Consider the following 17,480-nt stretch of genomic DNA (forward strand, 5'->3'; position numbering starts at 1 on the left):
GAGGCTGGGTGACCAGAGACAGAGGGGGCAGATAGCCAGGAGCCCTGGGTCCCAGCTCAGCACATTGAGGGAGAGAAAAGGGTGGGAAAGATAATGCCCCAGGAGCAAGGAGAATTCCATGGAGAATTCCGGTGTGAACAGTAGGAGGGAAAAGGAAGAATACACACACACACACACGCAGTGTGTGTGCATGTGTGTGCATTGTAATATACGTGCTTTTATATATTGCTGGTGCTTGCATAAGCACTGTTGGAGGGGTACATAGGAAGCTGATGTTGTTTCCTCTGAGGAAGGAGAACTGGGCTTCTGGGATCTGAGGTGAGGAAAAGGAGACCTCAAGACAAAGGGTGTATGTAAGTCCCAAAGGCCTAAGAATAGAGGTTAATAACCCTAACCCACTATTAGAGCAAGGGCCTCTCTGCAGGAAGATGAAGGTGGCCCAGTCTGGTGATCAGAGGGTGGGTTCTGGAGCCAGATGCTCTAGTCCAGATCCCAACTCATCACCCAGCAGCTGGTCCAGTTCCTTGATTCTCAGGACCCTCATCCACAGCTGTGAGAGGGGCTGAACAATGGCAGCACTTCCTGGAGCTATCAGGAGAGCTGGTGGGACCCCTCCTGGCCATGGGAAAGCGCATGGTAAGCATTAGCTATTATTATCCTCATCCACTGTGGGGGTGACACTGTTCTTGAGCAGTGGGGATCCAGCACTCCAGTGCCATCTGGTGTCTCGTGGCCCTGTCTGGCTCCACACGAGCAGGTGCTGCAGCAGTGCTGGGAAGCCAGGGTGTCACACACCAGCTCAGGCTAGGGCTCAGCAGCTGCTTGTGGATTCAAAAAGCAGCTTCATGTGGATGAGTCAAATGCCATGAAACACCTTGTTCCCTTGCGCAAGGAAGTGACTCAGCCACTGTACCGAAGAAACAGCAGGAAGCCGTTCAGAGAGGGCACCCGAGAAGGGTGTGATGTGAATTTCTTATATCTGGAGGGGAAAGCCCATTTTCCATCTCTCCTCTTGCCTTCACATCCTGATGTCCAAAGGGGCCACGGGGCATCCTGAGTTGGGCCATGGAGTATCCTGAGTTGGGCCATGAGTTCACCCTCTGTTGATACTTGCTGAAATCATGCACCATCGCCCCAGGGATCCTGGCAAAAGCCCCCTTTACATTCAGGGAACAACGGCCATTCCATACTGAAGACCCTGACTCAGTTTACCTCTGGATTAGCATTGGGTGTTTTTGTTTCTCTTCTTCACCTGCAGGCTGGAAATGGGGGTACCAAGGGACACTCCTACAGAGCACTTCCCACCTTGAAGGTCAAGCTTTGGTACTCACAGGTGGTTTCCTAGGCCCTGATCAATGTCAGATTTGAATCTTTCAATTTCCTTCAAAATTTTCTAGGGGTGGACATGGGTGAAATGTAGAGGAGATAAAATTGTCCAGGTGTTGATAATGATTAAAGGGGGGTAAGGTTAGAGCAGGGGTTCATTATATATTCATCCCTACTTTTGTTGATTTTATGATAGTCCACAATTTTTAAGAATAGGAAAATAATGATAAATCAACACTAATTTAACAAAGAAAAAAAAAATTCTTGTTTTCATCCCAAATCATTGCCTATACAGCAATCCTGCCCTATCCTCTGAGAAATCCCCCAAGCCCCTGGGCCAGCTCTGAGAGCACAGTTTGGGACTGCAGTGTCTGCTCTGGAGCAGCTGCCTTCATTTATGAAATCTGACCCTGAGCAGTGACTGGGGCCAGGAATGTATCCACATTCTTGTTTCAGGCTTAGGGAGTGGTGAGACTCCTAATGGTGGCATGTGTTTGGGACTCACTGATGGTCTGGACCTTTTTATGTAAACTATAATAATGTTTGACATAGATCAAAAAGGAATAATTACCAAAGAGGAAGAGAGGGAAGGAGAAGAGGAAGGCTGTATTAAAGTAGTTGTGTTTTACAAAGTAGAAAAGTTTAAAATCCTAAGACTCTTCTTGTTCTAGAAGAACACATCTTAGCCCTAAAGGGCTGGTGCCGTGTCATAGTTGCTAATCTGGTGTTTCCCGTGCAGTTCAAAACCTTGATGGATCACGTCAGGTTTTGTGCGTGTGTCTGACTGTCTCTTGCTCCCTACTCTTTCTCTTCCATGTGCTAGGCACAAACAGGGTCTGGGCTCCAGCCCTCAGTGTAAACTGCGAGTAGACAGACAGTTGTGTGAGATGGGTACTGACTCTGAGTGCCCAAGGCACATGACTAGCTCTGCCAGAGTCAGGAAAAGCTTCAAAGAGAAGTGATATGTATACTGGGTTTTGAGAAATAAATAGGAGTTCACCAGAGAGGGAGTAGGAGGAAGGGAACTCCAAGCCCAGAAGTATGAAAGACCAGGGTGCTTTTGATGAGGAGTAAGTTCATTGCATTTAATGTTCAGAACACAAAAGAGTGAGGAAAAAATTTCCAGAAGATGATGGGGAGTCCTGGGGCATCCATGAGTTGTTTGTCTCAACCTCCCCTCTTATAAAATCTTGGACTTCTTCCTGGTTGGAACTCACCAAATCGCCTGTAGCTCTCCCACTAGGCTCTGATTTCTAGCCTGAGAGAAGTGGGCAGGCTCCAGAAGATTGAGAGGACTATCATAATGGACACCCATGAGCACCTGTGAAGGCCAGCATGCCTTCGAAGGTGCGCGTGGTCCCTCCCTGCTCTGTTGATGGAGCCCTTAGGAGGATTGTTTTTAAAAAACACAAAATACCTGGGGCTGGGGTTGTGGCTCAGTGGTAGAGCGCTCGCCTAGCACGTGTGAGGCACTGGGTTCGATCCTCAGCACCACATAAAAATAAATAAAATAAAGATATTATGTCCATCTACAATTAAAAAAAAAACAAAATGAAAAACCCCTCACCCAGTTGGGTGTGGTGGTGTATGCCTATGATTCCAGTGACTCGGGAGGCTGAGGTAGGAGGATTTAAAGTTCAAAGCCGCCTCAGCGACTTAGCAAGACCCTGTCTCAAAATAAAAAATAAAAAGGGCTGGGCTTGTAGCTCAGTGGTAAAATGTTCTCTAGTACAAAAAATAAAAAACTCATGCAAAAAAAAAAGATAAATAAAATAAAGAGGAGTTACAGAAGTCCTTTCTCAAGAGGACTATGATTATATTCTTCTTTTCTGTAATTTGTATTAGGCACAGTATAGGCCCCTATTTCCTTACTCACGATACCAAAATCCAAATTGCATTGAAAAAAAAAATTGCTCTCTTTGGGTTTGTTGCCCTAGAATTTATTTGGAAGCAGACTACCTGCACAGATGTGAGGTTATTTATAGTCCTTATTGATTCACTTGGTGTGAAGATTCATATTCGGCTGCCAAAGTCCTAATGTGTTTTATTACAGGGTGCTGCCCTGGGCCCACTGAAGGTGTGATGTAATTTTGTGGCATATGCACCATATTACCTTCCTAAAATAAAATTAGAAATGAAAGCCTAAAGTCCATCCAAAACCAGTCTGCCTCCAGGGCTTGGGTTCCTTCTATAAAGAAGATAATATTTTATGTTATCTTAAAAAGCAGAGCCCCTGTCTGGAGGTGTAGCTCCAAGGTAGGACTCTTGCCTAGCATGTGTGAGGCCCTGGGTTTCGTTCCCAGTAGCGAAAATAACAAAACAAAACAAAACAAATCAGACCTCCACCTGTGCAACCATGGTGAGCCTAATGGTGTGGATAGCCCTGTCCCATTTCTCTGGCCATCAGTCTCCCTTGCTCCATCATGACCACTGAAACCGCTCCACCCATCTGAACCCTCTCTCCTCCTCTCCTCCACTCATCACAGCAGATGAGCTCACCTCCTGCTTTACAAGGTAAACACAGGTCACCAAGTCAGAAGCTCTCTCTACCTACACAGGCAGAAACCGAATGTACGAACTTGCCTGCTGATACCCATCCTGTCCCCCTTCCCTGTCCAACTAATGGATAGCCAGGAACTCAGAGAGGCTCTTATGGAAGGCAGCTCCACCCCGCCAATATCCCTGCCTTCCATCAGCTTTTAAATATAGCATGGTGAAGCTTTTCCATCCCACAAAGACCATGTAACCTGCAAACGAGCAATCCTCACTGACTCCATGGCCGCCTCCTGATAATGCCCTTCTCCCTTCCATCCCAAGGTTACCTGCCCAGGGACTTGCCACTTCCTCTGCTCTGCTTCCCTCCTCTCCTCCCTCCACCTGACGTCCAGACCCTCAGTCCCTGAACAGCCCTCCTGGGACCTCTGTGCTGCTACTCTCTCCCTTGGCATCTGCCACTGGGCAGCACTGGCCTTTCCTGCTCACCTCTCTCCCCAGAATTTCCTCCTGCCTGCCTCTCTAGCTCCCTTGGAGAAGGTCCTTCCTCTTCCCTGCATTAAATTTTATAAATTGACTGACCTGGCTCTGGCCTCTTCTCACTGTCCATCCACTGTCTGCTCCACACAACTACACCTCCAGCTGTGCTCTCTCCTCGGAAGCCCAGACTCATTTGCCCAGCTGCCTGCTTGGCAGCTCCTCCAGGAGACCTTTTTTTACCCACCTTTGGTACTGGGGATTGAACCCAGGGGATTTTACCACTGAGCCACATGCCCAGCCCTTTTTATTTTGAGACAGGGTCTCATTAAGTTGCTTAGGACCTTGCTAAGATGCTGAGGCCGGTGGCTTCAAACTTGCAATCCTCCTGCCTCCCAAGCGGCTGGGATTACAGGTGTGTGCCTCTGTACCTGGCTTTTCTGCAGAATGTCTTATGAACACATTAAGCTCAACCTATGCAGAGCTAATGTCTTGTCTGCCTTGCGCAACCCCTCCAACCTGCTCCTCTTCCCTGTTCCCATTTCCACAGACATGTGGCTGTCACCTTTCCTCTTCCTCTCCAATCCATCCCTAAGGTCTTTTTGGTTTCTTCTGCTTGAATTCCTCCATCAGCAGCACCTGCCCCTGGGCAAAGCCACCCACCTCCTGCCTCCTGGACCCCAGATGGTGCTTCCTCACGTCTCCTGTGCTGCATCTGTTCTACTCTTTTGGAAATGCACATCTGATTGTGTCCTTTCTTCTTCAACCCTTTCGTGATTTCCTGGATCAAGAGCTTTCTTAGGATAAAGTCAGGAAATTCCTCCAGGCCCTTGACTCCTCTGGCTCTCCCAGCCTCACCTGTACCCTCTCCTTATCGTCCCCTGCCGGCCACCTCCATTTCCCTTTGCATACCTCCCTCTGTGCCACCCCAGGACCTGCTTTCCCAGCCCCCACAGCCCCTGTCAGATGTCAGCTCCCTGGTCTCCTGGCTCATGCTGACTCCCTGCTACAGGCTCTCTGAGCATTAGGTGTCTGGCCTTCAAAGCCCTTGTCACATTTGCAGTTTGGCATCTGTTGGTGGGATCAATTGACCAAGGTCCATCTCTCCAACTGGAACATAAACTCCCGGAATCCTGGGACCCTGCCCACTTTCTCTCCCGTGGGTCCCTGCCTTGAGAAACAGACACTTAAAGAAAAATGGATGTAAAAAGGCTTTGGAAATTGCCCACACCATCCAAATGCCAGTGTGGTTCAGGCCCTCCTCAGGTCTAAGGGCAGAAAGAGCCTTAGGTAAGGGCTGTCTCTGTCCAGGAAGTGTCTGGTCCTATGTGTCAAGTGGTGCACTGGGGTGGGGGGCTTCTGTGACCTGGAGAGTGTAGATGTGTGTGGATGAGCCTTGGACCTCTTTTTCTGAGAAAGGGGAGATTGGGAAGGCAGGAGGAGGCAGAGGAAATGTCAAGGAGACATCGGTGTTTCCAGTTCTCTTGTACTCTTGTGAAGGCTATTCACTGCACACGATAGTCTAAATGAATGGCGCTCCCTAGAGTTGTGCACCACACAACCATATGTGATGGCCTTGGCCGTGTTCCTTAGTCTGACAGCTCCATGGCAGGAAATATAGCAGTTAAAATTAACTGAGAATTTACTACGTAAGCATTCAACATTTATTTAATCTTGCTTAGTCCTCACAATAATCCTCTGAAGCCGATGCTTTTGTTCTGTATGCTTTGCACTTGGGGATACTGCTTAGAGGGGTTAGATGAATTGCCCAAGTTCAACAGCTTCTCTTTTTGTTTGGTACCGGGGTTTGAACCCATGCCCAGCCCTTTTTAATATTTTATTTAGAGACAGGGTTTCACTGAGTTGTTTAGGGCCTCCCTAAGTTGCTGAGGCTGGCTTTGAACTCACTATCCTCTCGCCTAAGCCTGAGCTACTGGGATTACAGGTATGAACTCAGTTGAGGCTGAGGAAAGGGGGTGTGGAGGGAAACCCCTGCACATGAGTAAGCCTGTGTCTCTTTCCTCCCCCACCCCACAGCTGGACAAGATGCTGGATCCCCAGGTGTGGCGGGAGGCAGCCACACAGGTCTTCTTTGCCCTGGGGCTGGGCTTCGGTGGGGTCATCGCCTTCTCCAGTTACAACAAGCAGGACAACAACTGCCACTTTGATGCCGCTCTGGTGTCCTTCATCAACTTCTTCACCTCGGTGTTGGCCACCCTCGTGGTGTTTGCTGTGCTGGGCTTCAAGGCCAACATCATGAATGAGAAGTGTGTGGTCGAGTAGGTGGCTTCTCTCCCGTGGTCCTTCCTTCCCAGCCAGGAGTGGGCAGGCGGCCATGCAGGCAGATAGTTCCCTCCACTTCACTGAGCAATAAGACGCATGCATGCAGCATCATCTGTCCCCAGCCCGGGCCCACAGGGACCTGTCTGGGTGTCTGGGAGGTTCCCCAGGACCCCACTCCTGTCTTCCTACCTGGCATTCTCCCCTTTGTGCTGCAGGAATGCTGAGAAAATCTTAGGGTACCTCAACTCCAACGTCCTGAGCCGGGACCTCATCCCACCTCACGTCAACTTCTCCCACCTGACCACCAAGGACTATGCGGAGATGTACAATGTCATCATGACCGTGAAGGAGGACCGGTTCTCAGCCCTGGGCCTAGATCCCTGCCTCCTGGAAGATGAGTTGGACAAGGTGTGGGGATAGGTTGCCCTTCCCAGGACAGGCAGGAACCCAGGGATGGGCCACGGGTGGCTGGAGCTTGGGCACAGGCCTTGGCGAGCCCAAGGGAGTCAGTAGTCTACATGGCAGGTAAGGACCTACTGTGTGTCTGCAAGAAGAGAGAGGGAGGAAGGTGTCAGCCAGTGGTGCCCTGAACTAGGTGTAAGTCTAAACCAGCAACAGAGGGAACCACAGAAACCATTCAGTGTCAGGTGACTTCCTGTATAACGGATGGGCTTCTGTGAGCTGGGTACTGTGTATGAAATGCACTGTACTCTTGTGTGAAATAGACACGTTAGTGTCTTTCCTTTGCTCTCCATCTCCTGTGAACCTCGTGGTAGCTCGATGAGTTGGGTTTTAATATTGTCCCCTACTTTACCAATGAATAGTCTGCAAGTTGGGGGACTTGATCAAGGTCTCAAATGAGTAAGTGGGCCAGCCAGATTCAAATCCAGGTGGTCAGATCCAGAGCATGGGGTAGCTTCCACCCCCTTGCCCAGCTGTGCCCACTCCAGCTGCCATGGCCATGATGACCTTTAGGTGGAAAGATGTTGTCCCCTCATTAGCTCAGGCCCAAGTTTGGGCACCTTGTTTCTATTTCTGTTTGCATAGCTGGGCACTTTTCAAAACGACTTTTTGTTAGAAGGGGTCATCAGACAGAGACATACCCATAGGGTCCAGGAAACCTGGCTGGAGCTGAGGCTTACATGGGACAGGGCCAGCTCCCATAGGCTGTGCCGACTGGGCCCTTCTTCCATGGGACCAGAAGCTTCCTCTAAATCCTACCTGAGCTCCATGTCAAAAGTCAGCTCCCCTGAAGCAAGGGAGCTGCGTTCACATCCCTGACCCCTTCCCAGGGGATCAAGAGCAAATGAGGACAATCTGGGGACCCCTGGCTGTTTTTTCTCCCAGGTGACAAGTAGAAGACAGGACATGCCCTTCCATGCTCCATGAAAGCCTGCCCCATTCTTTTGGGTTGTGAATAAAACTAGGGTTATAGCAGTTCTTCAATGCCCTACAACCTCAATAGTATCCAACTGTCACTTGCTCAGGTGGGGCACACATTCCTTCACAATCACTGGGCATCACAGGACAACATGGCTGAGATGTCAGCAGCAGTTCCGTAGCTTGTCTTCCTATTAGAGCCACCTGGGGGGCTTTGTAAAGCCCCAAAGCAGCATCATCCCAGACCAATTAAATCACTGTCCCTGGGAGGCGACTTAGGCATCAGTGATTTTAAAGACTCCAGTTTGCTTCCAGTGGCCACACCTGAGGCCATGGTATTAAGGTCTGGAGTTCAGAAGCTCAGAGCTGGGGGCAGCAGGGGTGGCTGGGGCAATCAGGGAAGATGTCTTAGGAGGGCAGGGTCTTGTGCTGGGTGTATTCCCAGACATGAGCAAATTCATCTGAATGACTCTGATCCTTATAGGAGATAGATTCCATCTCCCCACCCTGGAAGTCCAGAATTGGGGCTTTCATACCCACCACAAGGAGACTCTGATGCCTACTAAGTTTAAGACCATTGACCCACACCACCAGGATTCAGGTGGAGGTGGGGAGTCCCCGTGCAGGAGGGAACAGTGATTCCTAAAGCTCCCGGGGCAGTGGTAAGGCAGCAGGGGGTTCCTGGGTGGGGTGGCCCTCACAGGCCCTTTCTCTCCTCCCTACCCTCAGTCCGTGCAGGGCACAGGCCTGGCCTTCATCGCCTTCACAGAGGCCATGACGCACTTCCCTGCCTCCCCATTCTGGTCCGTCATGTTCTTCCTGATGCTTATCAACCTGGGCCTGGGCAGCATGATTGGGACCATGGCGGGCATCACCACGCCCATCATTGACACATTCAAGGTGCCTAAGGAGATGTTTACAGGTAACTCTTCCCTGCAGCCTTACCTGGTCCCACAGCTGCCCACACAGATACAATAATCGGGTTCTTGCTCTCACTTCAGAAAATCTGGGTTCTGACTGGGTCATTCAGGACCTCAGGCCCAGAAGACCCTGCACCCCTCCCTCATCGGGATAAAGCAAGAACCTGGCTATGGCACTTGGCCACCTGCACTTATGAGCCAGGGGGACAAAGTTATTTGGAAATCTGGGCCAACCCTGGGCTACGATCCTTGCTGGGGTTTGCTTGCCCCACCTCCCGAGGGCCTGCTGACTTGTCTTAGGCAGGGATGCCCCCTCTCTGCATCTTGTTCCACCCTCTGCTCCTGCTGAGTTGAGCTGGGCTCTCACCTGCATCCCCAGTGAGGAGCATCTTGCTGTTCTCAAATGGGGAAACTGAGGTGGAGAAAAGGAGACTGGGAACACTCAGAAGAACCATTTAAGTTTAATACAGCAATTAAGTGGAGCAGGTGCTATGGGGTAGGGGCTGTGCTGGAGCAGGACCGTGGGAGAAGAGAGGAGATCCATGCCTTCCTCAAGATGCTCCCTCCTGGTAGATGGGGAGCTCAGCACCTCAGCATGGGGTCCCTCCTGCATGGCTGTACCTCCTGGGGGAACAGTGTGATGGGAGGGACCTGGGTGCCCCCACAGACCCCCAGGGCCCTGCCCACCCTGCACCTTTGCCCCCACACCGGCCTCCCGGCTCTCTGTAGTGGGCTGCTGTGTCTTTGCATTCTTCGTGGGGCTGTTGTTCGTCCAGCGCTCCGGAAACTACTTTGTCACCATGTTTGATGACTACTCAGCCACCCTGCCACTCACTGTCATCGTCATCCTTGAGAACATCGCTGTGGCTTGGATCTATGGAACCAAGAAGTAAGGGGGACAAGCAGGGAAGAGGTGGGGTGTGGAGGAGGGTCCTATCCCATCATGATCTCCTGGCGCGTCCTGTGTTCCCAGTGTTGCTTGCAGATTGGGGCAGGAGATTATAGAATCAAAATGTCAGAGTTAAAACCCTGCCTTTTAAGCTAGGCGCTGTGGTACATGACTGTAATCCATGGATCCTTGATCCTGAGGCAGGAGGATGGCAAGTTCAAAGCCAGCCTCTGCAACAGTGAGGCGCTAAGCAACTCAGTGAGGCCCTGTCTCTAAATAGAATACAGAATAGGGCTGGGGATGAGGCTCAGTGTTGAGTACCTCTAAGTTCAATCCCCAGTACCAAAAAACCCCCAAACAACAACAACAACAAAAGTTCTGCCTTTTAGCACGGGAAACTGAGGCCTAGAGAGAGTCATGGCTACCCAGGCCTCTTGTCTAGTAAGAGCTAAAGTCAGGCTGAGGTCCTGTGTTTAGGTTCTGAGACCAGCCTAAAGTTTTGTAAATTACCACAGTCCCTTTCCTGAACACCTGTCCTTTATCAGAATTCTGCTAAGCTTGTTAAGCACTTGGTGGAGGCACCAGGGTCCCCAGTGCTCAAAGAACTGGTAGATTTCAGCAGCCTGATTCTCAAATTGTGATTTGGGCTCCAAATTTGGGTTCAGGCAAGGTAAGAGGATTCAGCAATAAGAAAGGATGGAGTGTCATGGCCTACTGCTAAGGTAGACTTCCACTCACTTTCAGCTCCTGACCTCATTCCTCCTTTAAGGAAAAAAATCAGTGTCCCCAAGAAGCTCCAGGACTAGGCCCTTCCTACTCTCTCAGCTCCAGAAGTGGCCTCACTGTCCTTCTGGGCAAGGCCCAGGACCTCTTCTAACCACTCAGTCTGGCCCTCCCTGATGCCTAGACCTGGATTGGGAATGGGGGCTCTCTCACAGGGATGGTCTGCTTCTTAAGAGAGTGCAGGAGGGACAGGAAGGGGTAAGAGAGGGGCACTCCCAGGCAGGCACAGTGGTGCACACCTGTAATCCCAGCTACTCAGGAGCCCAGGGCAGGAGGATCACAAGTTCAAGGCCAGCCTGGCAACTCAACAAGACCCTGTCTGAAAGTAAAATAATCAATCAATTAATAAGGCTAGGGATATAGCTTAGTGGTAGAGCACTTGTCTAGCATGCATGAAGCTCTGAGTTCAATCACCAGTATTAAAAAACGAGAGTGGGGCAGCGGGTGGGTGGTGTGTAGTGGGCTGTAGTGGGTTGCTGCATCCACCACCAAACTCTTCTCCATAACCTGGGTTGGAAGACACTGCTAGAGGGGCTCTGATTACACATGCCATGGGCTCCTTTGGCATTCTGATGATGCCCCCGTACCCCTCTTAGAAATATTGTTTTTTAAATGCATAGGATAAAATATATAGGATTAGATAGGAAACTAATTATATTGAAAAATAACAAAATACTGTCTAAATCTGTAAAACATAAATGTACATGTACTTTATATGTATCACATTAAGCTACAAGATCTAGTTGTGGAAATAGTAATTTCAAAGTAGTGATGAATATAAATGAGGTCTCTAGGTATCTAACAACTGTAATGTAAAATTAAAATACCTTGTGATTTCATCTATCTGGTGACAAAGTCACAGATACAGTTGACTCCTGTGGTTACGTGCATTTATAATAGGAGCAGTTGCCAGGTTTCAGTGAGGTGGAATTGAGGTAAAGATGATTTTTGTGTGCATTCAAATATGCAGCCTGCCTGCCTCCTACAGTTCCAGCACAGAACCTACAGCTAGAAATCCCCAGTCAGGATGCTAAGGAAGTACACTTTCATATTTTCTCCAGCAGGGGGAGACTTGAGCCAGGTCAGTTTGGGGGCCCACGGCTCTGTGAACTGGAGCCCTCTAAGGGTCTGTTCCACTGGCCAGGGCATGTCTCTTGCCTCTGGGTGGAGCAGCTTGTAAGGTAGTCAGAGCAGGCCAGTCAGGCCTCACACCTGTGAACATTGAAGATGAAGCCTAGAAAAGTCCAGGAGAAGGTTTCCTGGAGGAGGTGGCCATGTGGGAAGGGGAGGCTCAGAGGTGCAGGTGCCAACTGCTGGCTTCTCTGCTGTGCCTGACAGGTTCATGCAGGAGCTGACAGAGATGCTGGGCTTCCGACCCTACCGCTTCTATTTCTACATGTGGAAGTTTGTGTCTCCACTGTGCATGGCTGTGCTCACAACGGCCAGTATCATCCAGCTGGGGGTGACGCCCCCGGGCTACAGCGCCTGGATCAAGGAGGAGGTGAGGGGTGTTCCCCAGGGAAACTCAGGGACATTTGCATCTTCTTAGTGGTAGAGCACTTGTCTAGCATGCATGAAGCCCTGAGTTCAATCACAAGTACTAAAAAACGAGAGCGGGGTGGGGGGTGGTGGGGAGGGAGGTGCAACAGGTCTTTGGAATAAACCTTTATATGGCAGCTATTCTGTGCCAGGCCCTGCTGGGTGCTTTGCACAGCTATTCTGGAATCTTTACAACAGCCCAAAGAGAAAGGTGGCATTGTCTCTATAGCACAAATGAGGAAACTGAGTCCTTAACCCATATTCTCTCTCAGTGTCTATGGAGGAGTAGACACATTTTACATTCTACATTTTACAGATGTAGGAACAGATGTTTAACTAAGGTGACCAGCTAAAAACCCAAGTAGCACCCTGGTGAGAGGAGTGGGAGGCCTTAGGCATGGGCAGGAAGAGGCTGGCCTAGAGGCCTAGGGGGGTAAACTGCCAGCAGCAGCCCTCACTGCCACCTGCCTTCAGGCTGCAGAACGCTACCTGTATTTCCCTAACTGGGCCATGGCACTTCTGATCACCCTCATCGTTGTGGCAACCCTGCCCATCCCTGTGGTGTTCGTCCTGCGGCACTTCCACCTGCTCTCCGATGGCTCCAACACCCTCTCTGTGTCCTACAAGAAGGGCCGCATGATGAAGGATGTCTCCAACCTGGAGGAGAACGATGAGACCCGCTTCATCCTCAGCAAGGTGCCCAGCGAGGCACCCTCCCCCATGCCCACCCACCGCTCCTACCTGGGGCCTGGCAGCACGTCACCCCTGGAGAGCAGCGGCAACCCCAATGGACGCTATGGAAGCGGCTACCTCCTGGCCAGCACCCCTGAATCAGAGCTGTGACCACTGCCCCAACCCTGCCCACCTCTCCCACCACGCCCAACCTGCCCACTGGTCTGGGTCTGGCCTCTTCCTTCACAGTGGCCACCAGACCCAGGCCAGGCCCTCTGCCCAAGGAGAGAGGGTCACACCCTGCCTCATTCCCATCCCAATCCTGGCAGACTCTGCTCCCTAGCCCTGATCAGGGAGCTGGGAGCAGCACTGTCCCCCAATCCAGGCCCCCAATCCATCTAACCCTTAGAACCTTTCACCAAATTGCAGCCATGTAACCAGAACAATCAAGATGTCCTGATTCCCAGTTCAGAGAAGACTCCAAATGGCTACTTTGGAGGTCATTCCATCCTCCTCTCTCCTTGCAACCTGCCACCTGAAGTTCTGGGGTGTGGGAGAGGGTCCCCTTATACTATCAGGTGGTGGTGGGGAGAGGCCTCAGGGCCTGGGGGCAGAGTCTGCCATAAGAATAGGACTCACCCTCCTGCCCAACCCAGACTGTCTGCTGCTGGGCCAAGAGGCTGCCTCATTAAAGGCTGGGTTGGAGGACAGGTGTGCCAGGAGTGTGCAGAAGCTCCCAAGGCCTGTTTTGTAAGGAAGGTGGTACCCCTAGCTTGAGCAAGAACGTTGGCACCAAAGGGGACTTGTTGGCCCCTGGCTCTAGTTAGAAACTTTGGATGTCCTTGCCCCTGCCTAGGGCAGGTGGGCTATGCTCCTGCATTCTGCCTGGGTGGGCAATGACAAGGTTCAGAACCTCCCCACCTCCATTAGGGCTTAGCCATCTCCCAGCCCCTTCCATCCAACTCAAAACCCAGGGTGGTGGCCTCTGCCTTCTTTCTCCAAAGAGAAGGGGACAGTGCAAGGTAAGGTTTCCAGAGCACAGCTTGATGGTTCTCAGCACAATTTGATGGTTTGGAGCACAATTGTGAAGCACACGCCCTCTCCCCTCACCTGGGGCCCAATTTTCTCTCTAGTGGCAGCTTCTCCCCTGGAATGGGCATCCCTGTAGTTCAGGAGCTCACTCCCAGGAAGTCTTGTTCCTGGAGAAAGACAGATAATTTCACTGCCCTTTTTGGGCCACCACTCACTCTCCTTGTTGCACAAGCACAGCCACCAGTGTTGCACATTGTATGCAGACACCTTGGAAATCTTGCCCAAGCTTCCCTGGCCTGTGGTGGGCAGCGCTCTTGGCAATGCCGTGGACATTGGAGGCTGCCAAGGGCAAAGTGGAACCTCTGTCATGCGGCCTAGTGCCTGCAAGAGGCTACAGCTGATGGCAGCAACCCTACCCTTACCTTCAAGCCTCCCCTGCAAGATGGGCTGCCTGTGAGGATCAGAACCAGATCCAGAATAAATGTCTGCAGAGAGATGGATGGATAGGTGTACAGAGGGATGGACAGATGGATGGATGAGTGGATGAATGGATGGATCAGTAGATGGATAGAAGTCAGTCAGGCTTCATGTCAGCACTCTGGGGGGCAGAGACGGAGCAGGCCACAGTCCTAGGCTTGGGCATCTTCATAGAGGGTGCCAAGTCCCTCTTGTGACCCTGAATACTCTCAGCACTGGGAGGGACAGACTAAGCCCAGGTCCCTTCCTTTACCCCTGAGTCCTCTGCTGCCACGCTCTCCCAGCCTGCCGTTTCCCTTACTCAACCCTCCCCGACATCTTCTGTCATTTCTAGCCCTCTCAGCCCCACCTGTCCTTCCTGAGTGTTTGAGAGGAAAGGGAGACCCATATTTCCCCAAAGAGAGGCCCTCTCACCTGACAACACCTCCTACCTGGCTCCATGCCTGATCCCAAGCGGAATTAGCAACAGGAAAAGCAAGGCCCCAGGAGAGACTCTGCGCTGTCTATACTGTTCTATATGCTATTTCTATTGTACATTCAATCTGTACATGTGGGTGTAAATGCTGTGAAATGACAAACCCAATATTATACTGTGGCTGGTGGACTATTTTCATCCTCAGTGCTGTACAGATCTATTTTCATTGTATATTTGATATATTTTTAATTTTGTAGCATGGCTGGGCCAGGCCCCAGCCTGCGTGCCTGCAGGAGGAGGCTGCGCTGGGGCTGTCTGCTTGCTCATTGTGGGCTCAGTAGTGTTCATCGTAGATTTGTGCTGTGGGCTGGGCCCTGGCCTGGCAGTGTCTTTGCTGTGTTAGATGTCAGATGTAGGGCCCAGAGCTTGGTTGTGTGTGTGTGTGTGTTATGTGTGTGTGTGTGTGTGTGTGTGTGTGTGTGTGGTATGTGTGCACATGCGTGGGTGTGGGTGTTTGTAGGATGCTGATTTGTGACCCTTAGTGTTCACCATGCTCCTGAAGACCATGCTGCCCCCCTCTTCTTCTTCCTCTCAGCTCTGAGCGAGGCCTCAGGACAAGTGCCCCAGGAAGCTTCGGCTTGGGCTTTGATGGTTGCCTTCACATCTCTGGTGGGAGGGAGGGCCTTGGCAGGGGGAAAAAAAGTCCCCGAATTTATTTTCCAGCAAACCTCTTGCTGTTCTCACAGGAGTCTCAGCTCCTTGGCAGGGAAGGTCCTGGGTTTCTTGGGTTGGTGAGACCACCAGAGGGTCTCACTGCACCTCTGCCCTGCATTTGTCTCTGAGAGGATCCTGACTGCCCAAAAAGGGACAACGCCTGGCTGTGCTTCTGACGCCTCTGCTCACTCGGCAGGGGAGTCAGGACAGGTGGAGTCACCAGAGGAGCTGGATCCAGCTTCCCTGGAGGAGCAAAAGGTGGCCAGAGAGGGGCAGACCCCCAAGTCCCTGCCCAGGATCCCCACCTGCTGGCTTTGGTGCTGTCCATGCAGTGCCCACCAGGAGGCAGAGGGGCTCCAGGCTGTGAGTGGCTGAGCTGGGTAATCAGGGCCATGCCTGTGAGAGGACTGTGCCCAGCCCCAGTCACCTGCTTCTTGCTCAGGGAGCCTTCGCCCTCTCCACTGAGGTGATGTGAGCCCAAGGCCCCAATTGAGGTGGACAGGTGGGGCACACAAGGTAATGCAGGTGAGGTAGGCGTCTGCCTTCCAGCAATAACTCTGCAGGGACTGCTGCTTTCTTAGCGCCAGGAGAAGCCCACCCAAGTCAGCCTGTGTCAGCCAAGAGGCTGGGCCTGGGCCTGGGCCCCACGCAGGCCTGCAGTATTGTCAGGCAGGTGGATGCCCTTTTGCCCTTCCTCATGGTTGCACGCCCCCCCCCCCCACCAGAGCACTCCCCACTGTGAAAAAGAGAAGTGAGATTTAACTGTTCATAAAGCACCTGACTTCCCCGAGTACCTCCAGGTCCTTCCACTAGCCCTGAAACATGGGGGGCTGCTGTCCCTTCATTGGGGCCCAATGACCTAGGCTAGGGGAAAAAGGTCCAGGCTCCCTTCTCATGGAAAGCCCTGCTTTGTACAGACCCAAGCACATACACCAGGCAGTCACTTTGGGTCCTGGTGCAAGTTCGGATCAGTTCAAGTCCATGTGTCCCATGGCTGGTCAGAGCCCTGGGCCAGGACCATTCAGCCAGGGTGGGGAATGAGGCATTGTCACCCCAGGGCCCCTCTTTCCTCTTCTCCCCAACCCTGGTGTACAATAAAGTGTCTGTTCTTACCAAAGCCCTCTTGCTTTTCTTACCTGCTCTTGGGATCAGGGAAAGGGAATGGGAGAAGCCAAGGATCCTGAGGGAAGTTTTGGGGTGAAAGCTTAGAGTGCAATATGTGGACAGGATTCCTGAGGGTGCCTGCTGGCTGTCGAAGGAGCTTGGGAAGCCACATGGATTTATTTTCTTAGGAATTGCTCTAAGGTGTTATCAGTGCACACACCTGTGGCTACTGCAGACACCTAACCTCCTGTGAGCTTTGCAGCAGTTCTTTGAGGGAGATGCTTTTGTTCTAGATATTTCCAGGTGAGGAAAATGAGACTCCATCTGATGTGAGGATGCTGTTTGGTGGCCTTTTCCAGGGCCTTGCACAGGACATTTCTGTCCTGACTGCCAGGGAAAGCCATACCTGTCAGCTCATCAAGGGTGGGGTACATGAAGGCCTTCTGGGGGGGTGGGGGTTAGGGATAGGAAGCCATCAGTGTCCAGAGGTCCCAAAGCAAGGGCTGGAAAGGCAGGGGATTCAGGGTACTGGAGAGGCGGGTTGGTCGTGAATGAGCTGAGTTCTGAGTTCCGAACCATCCTTGATTCAGAAGTTTCTCTTTTGGAAACTTCTGTGGAAGGTGAAGATGAACTACAGGATGTGACGTCACCTATTGTCTCAAATTTCTATCCCAAGTACTTATTTATTAAGCATCCACTGAAATGCTCAGCACCAGGAACGGAATGAGCAGGTGGCAGGGGAAACTCTTCTCCCTGCCTCCTTCAAGATGCACAGATATTTGAAGAGCCAAGATGTCTGGCTTTGGCTAGGGCCTCACCCCCACCCTGCCCCACTTGTCCAGAAGGATGCTGCTGTGTGACTTTAGACACACTCAGCCAAGGTCCCTAAAGGAGACTTCCATTTTCTTCCACAGACAGGAAAGTTGTACCAGGAATAACCACTAGGTGGCGGAAGAACCTTCTGTCCAGATCCCAT

The 17,480-nt window shown here is 51.5% G+C and overlaps 1 protein-coding gene across 3 annotated transcripts in view; it reads left to right on the plus strand.

The window, feature by feature from the left end:
• Slc6a17 (solute carrier family 6 member 17) overlaps nt 1-16,517 on the plus strand; it is a 118,861-nt gene extending 102,344 nt beyond the window's left edge. For all 3 annotated transcript variants that reach the window (XM_071618165.1, XM_071618164.1, XM_027922015.2), the window contains exons 7-12: nt 6,334-6,575; nt 6,795-6,987; nt 8,689-8,881; nt 9,609-9,768; nt 11,890-12,052; nt 12,565-16,517. In XM_071618165.1, coding sequence (XP_071474266.1) covers nt 6,334-6,575; nt 6,795-6,987; nt 8,689-8,881; nt 9,609-9,768; nt 11,890-12,052; nt 12,565-12,933 — 1,320 coding nt within the window. In that variant the 3' untranslated portion in view covers nt 12,934-16,517. The remainder of the gene's footprint in view (nt 1-6,333; nt 6,576-6,794; nt 6,988-8,688; nt 8,882-9,608; nt 9,769-11,889; nt 12,053-12,564) is intronic.
• The last annotated feature ends 963 nt before the right edge of the window (nt 16,518-17,480 follow it).

This window comes from Marmota flaviventris, chromosome 10 (assembly GCF_047511675.1).
Source record: "Marmota flaviventris isolate mMarFla1 chromosome 10, mMarFla1.hap1, whole genome shotgun sequence".
Classification (NCBI taxonomy): domain Eukaryota; kingdom Metazoa; phylum Chordata; class Mammalia; order Rodentia; family Sciuridae; genus Marmota; species Marmota flaviventris.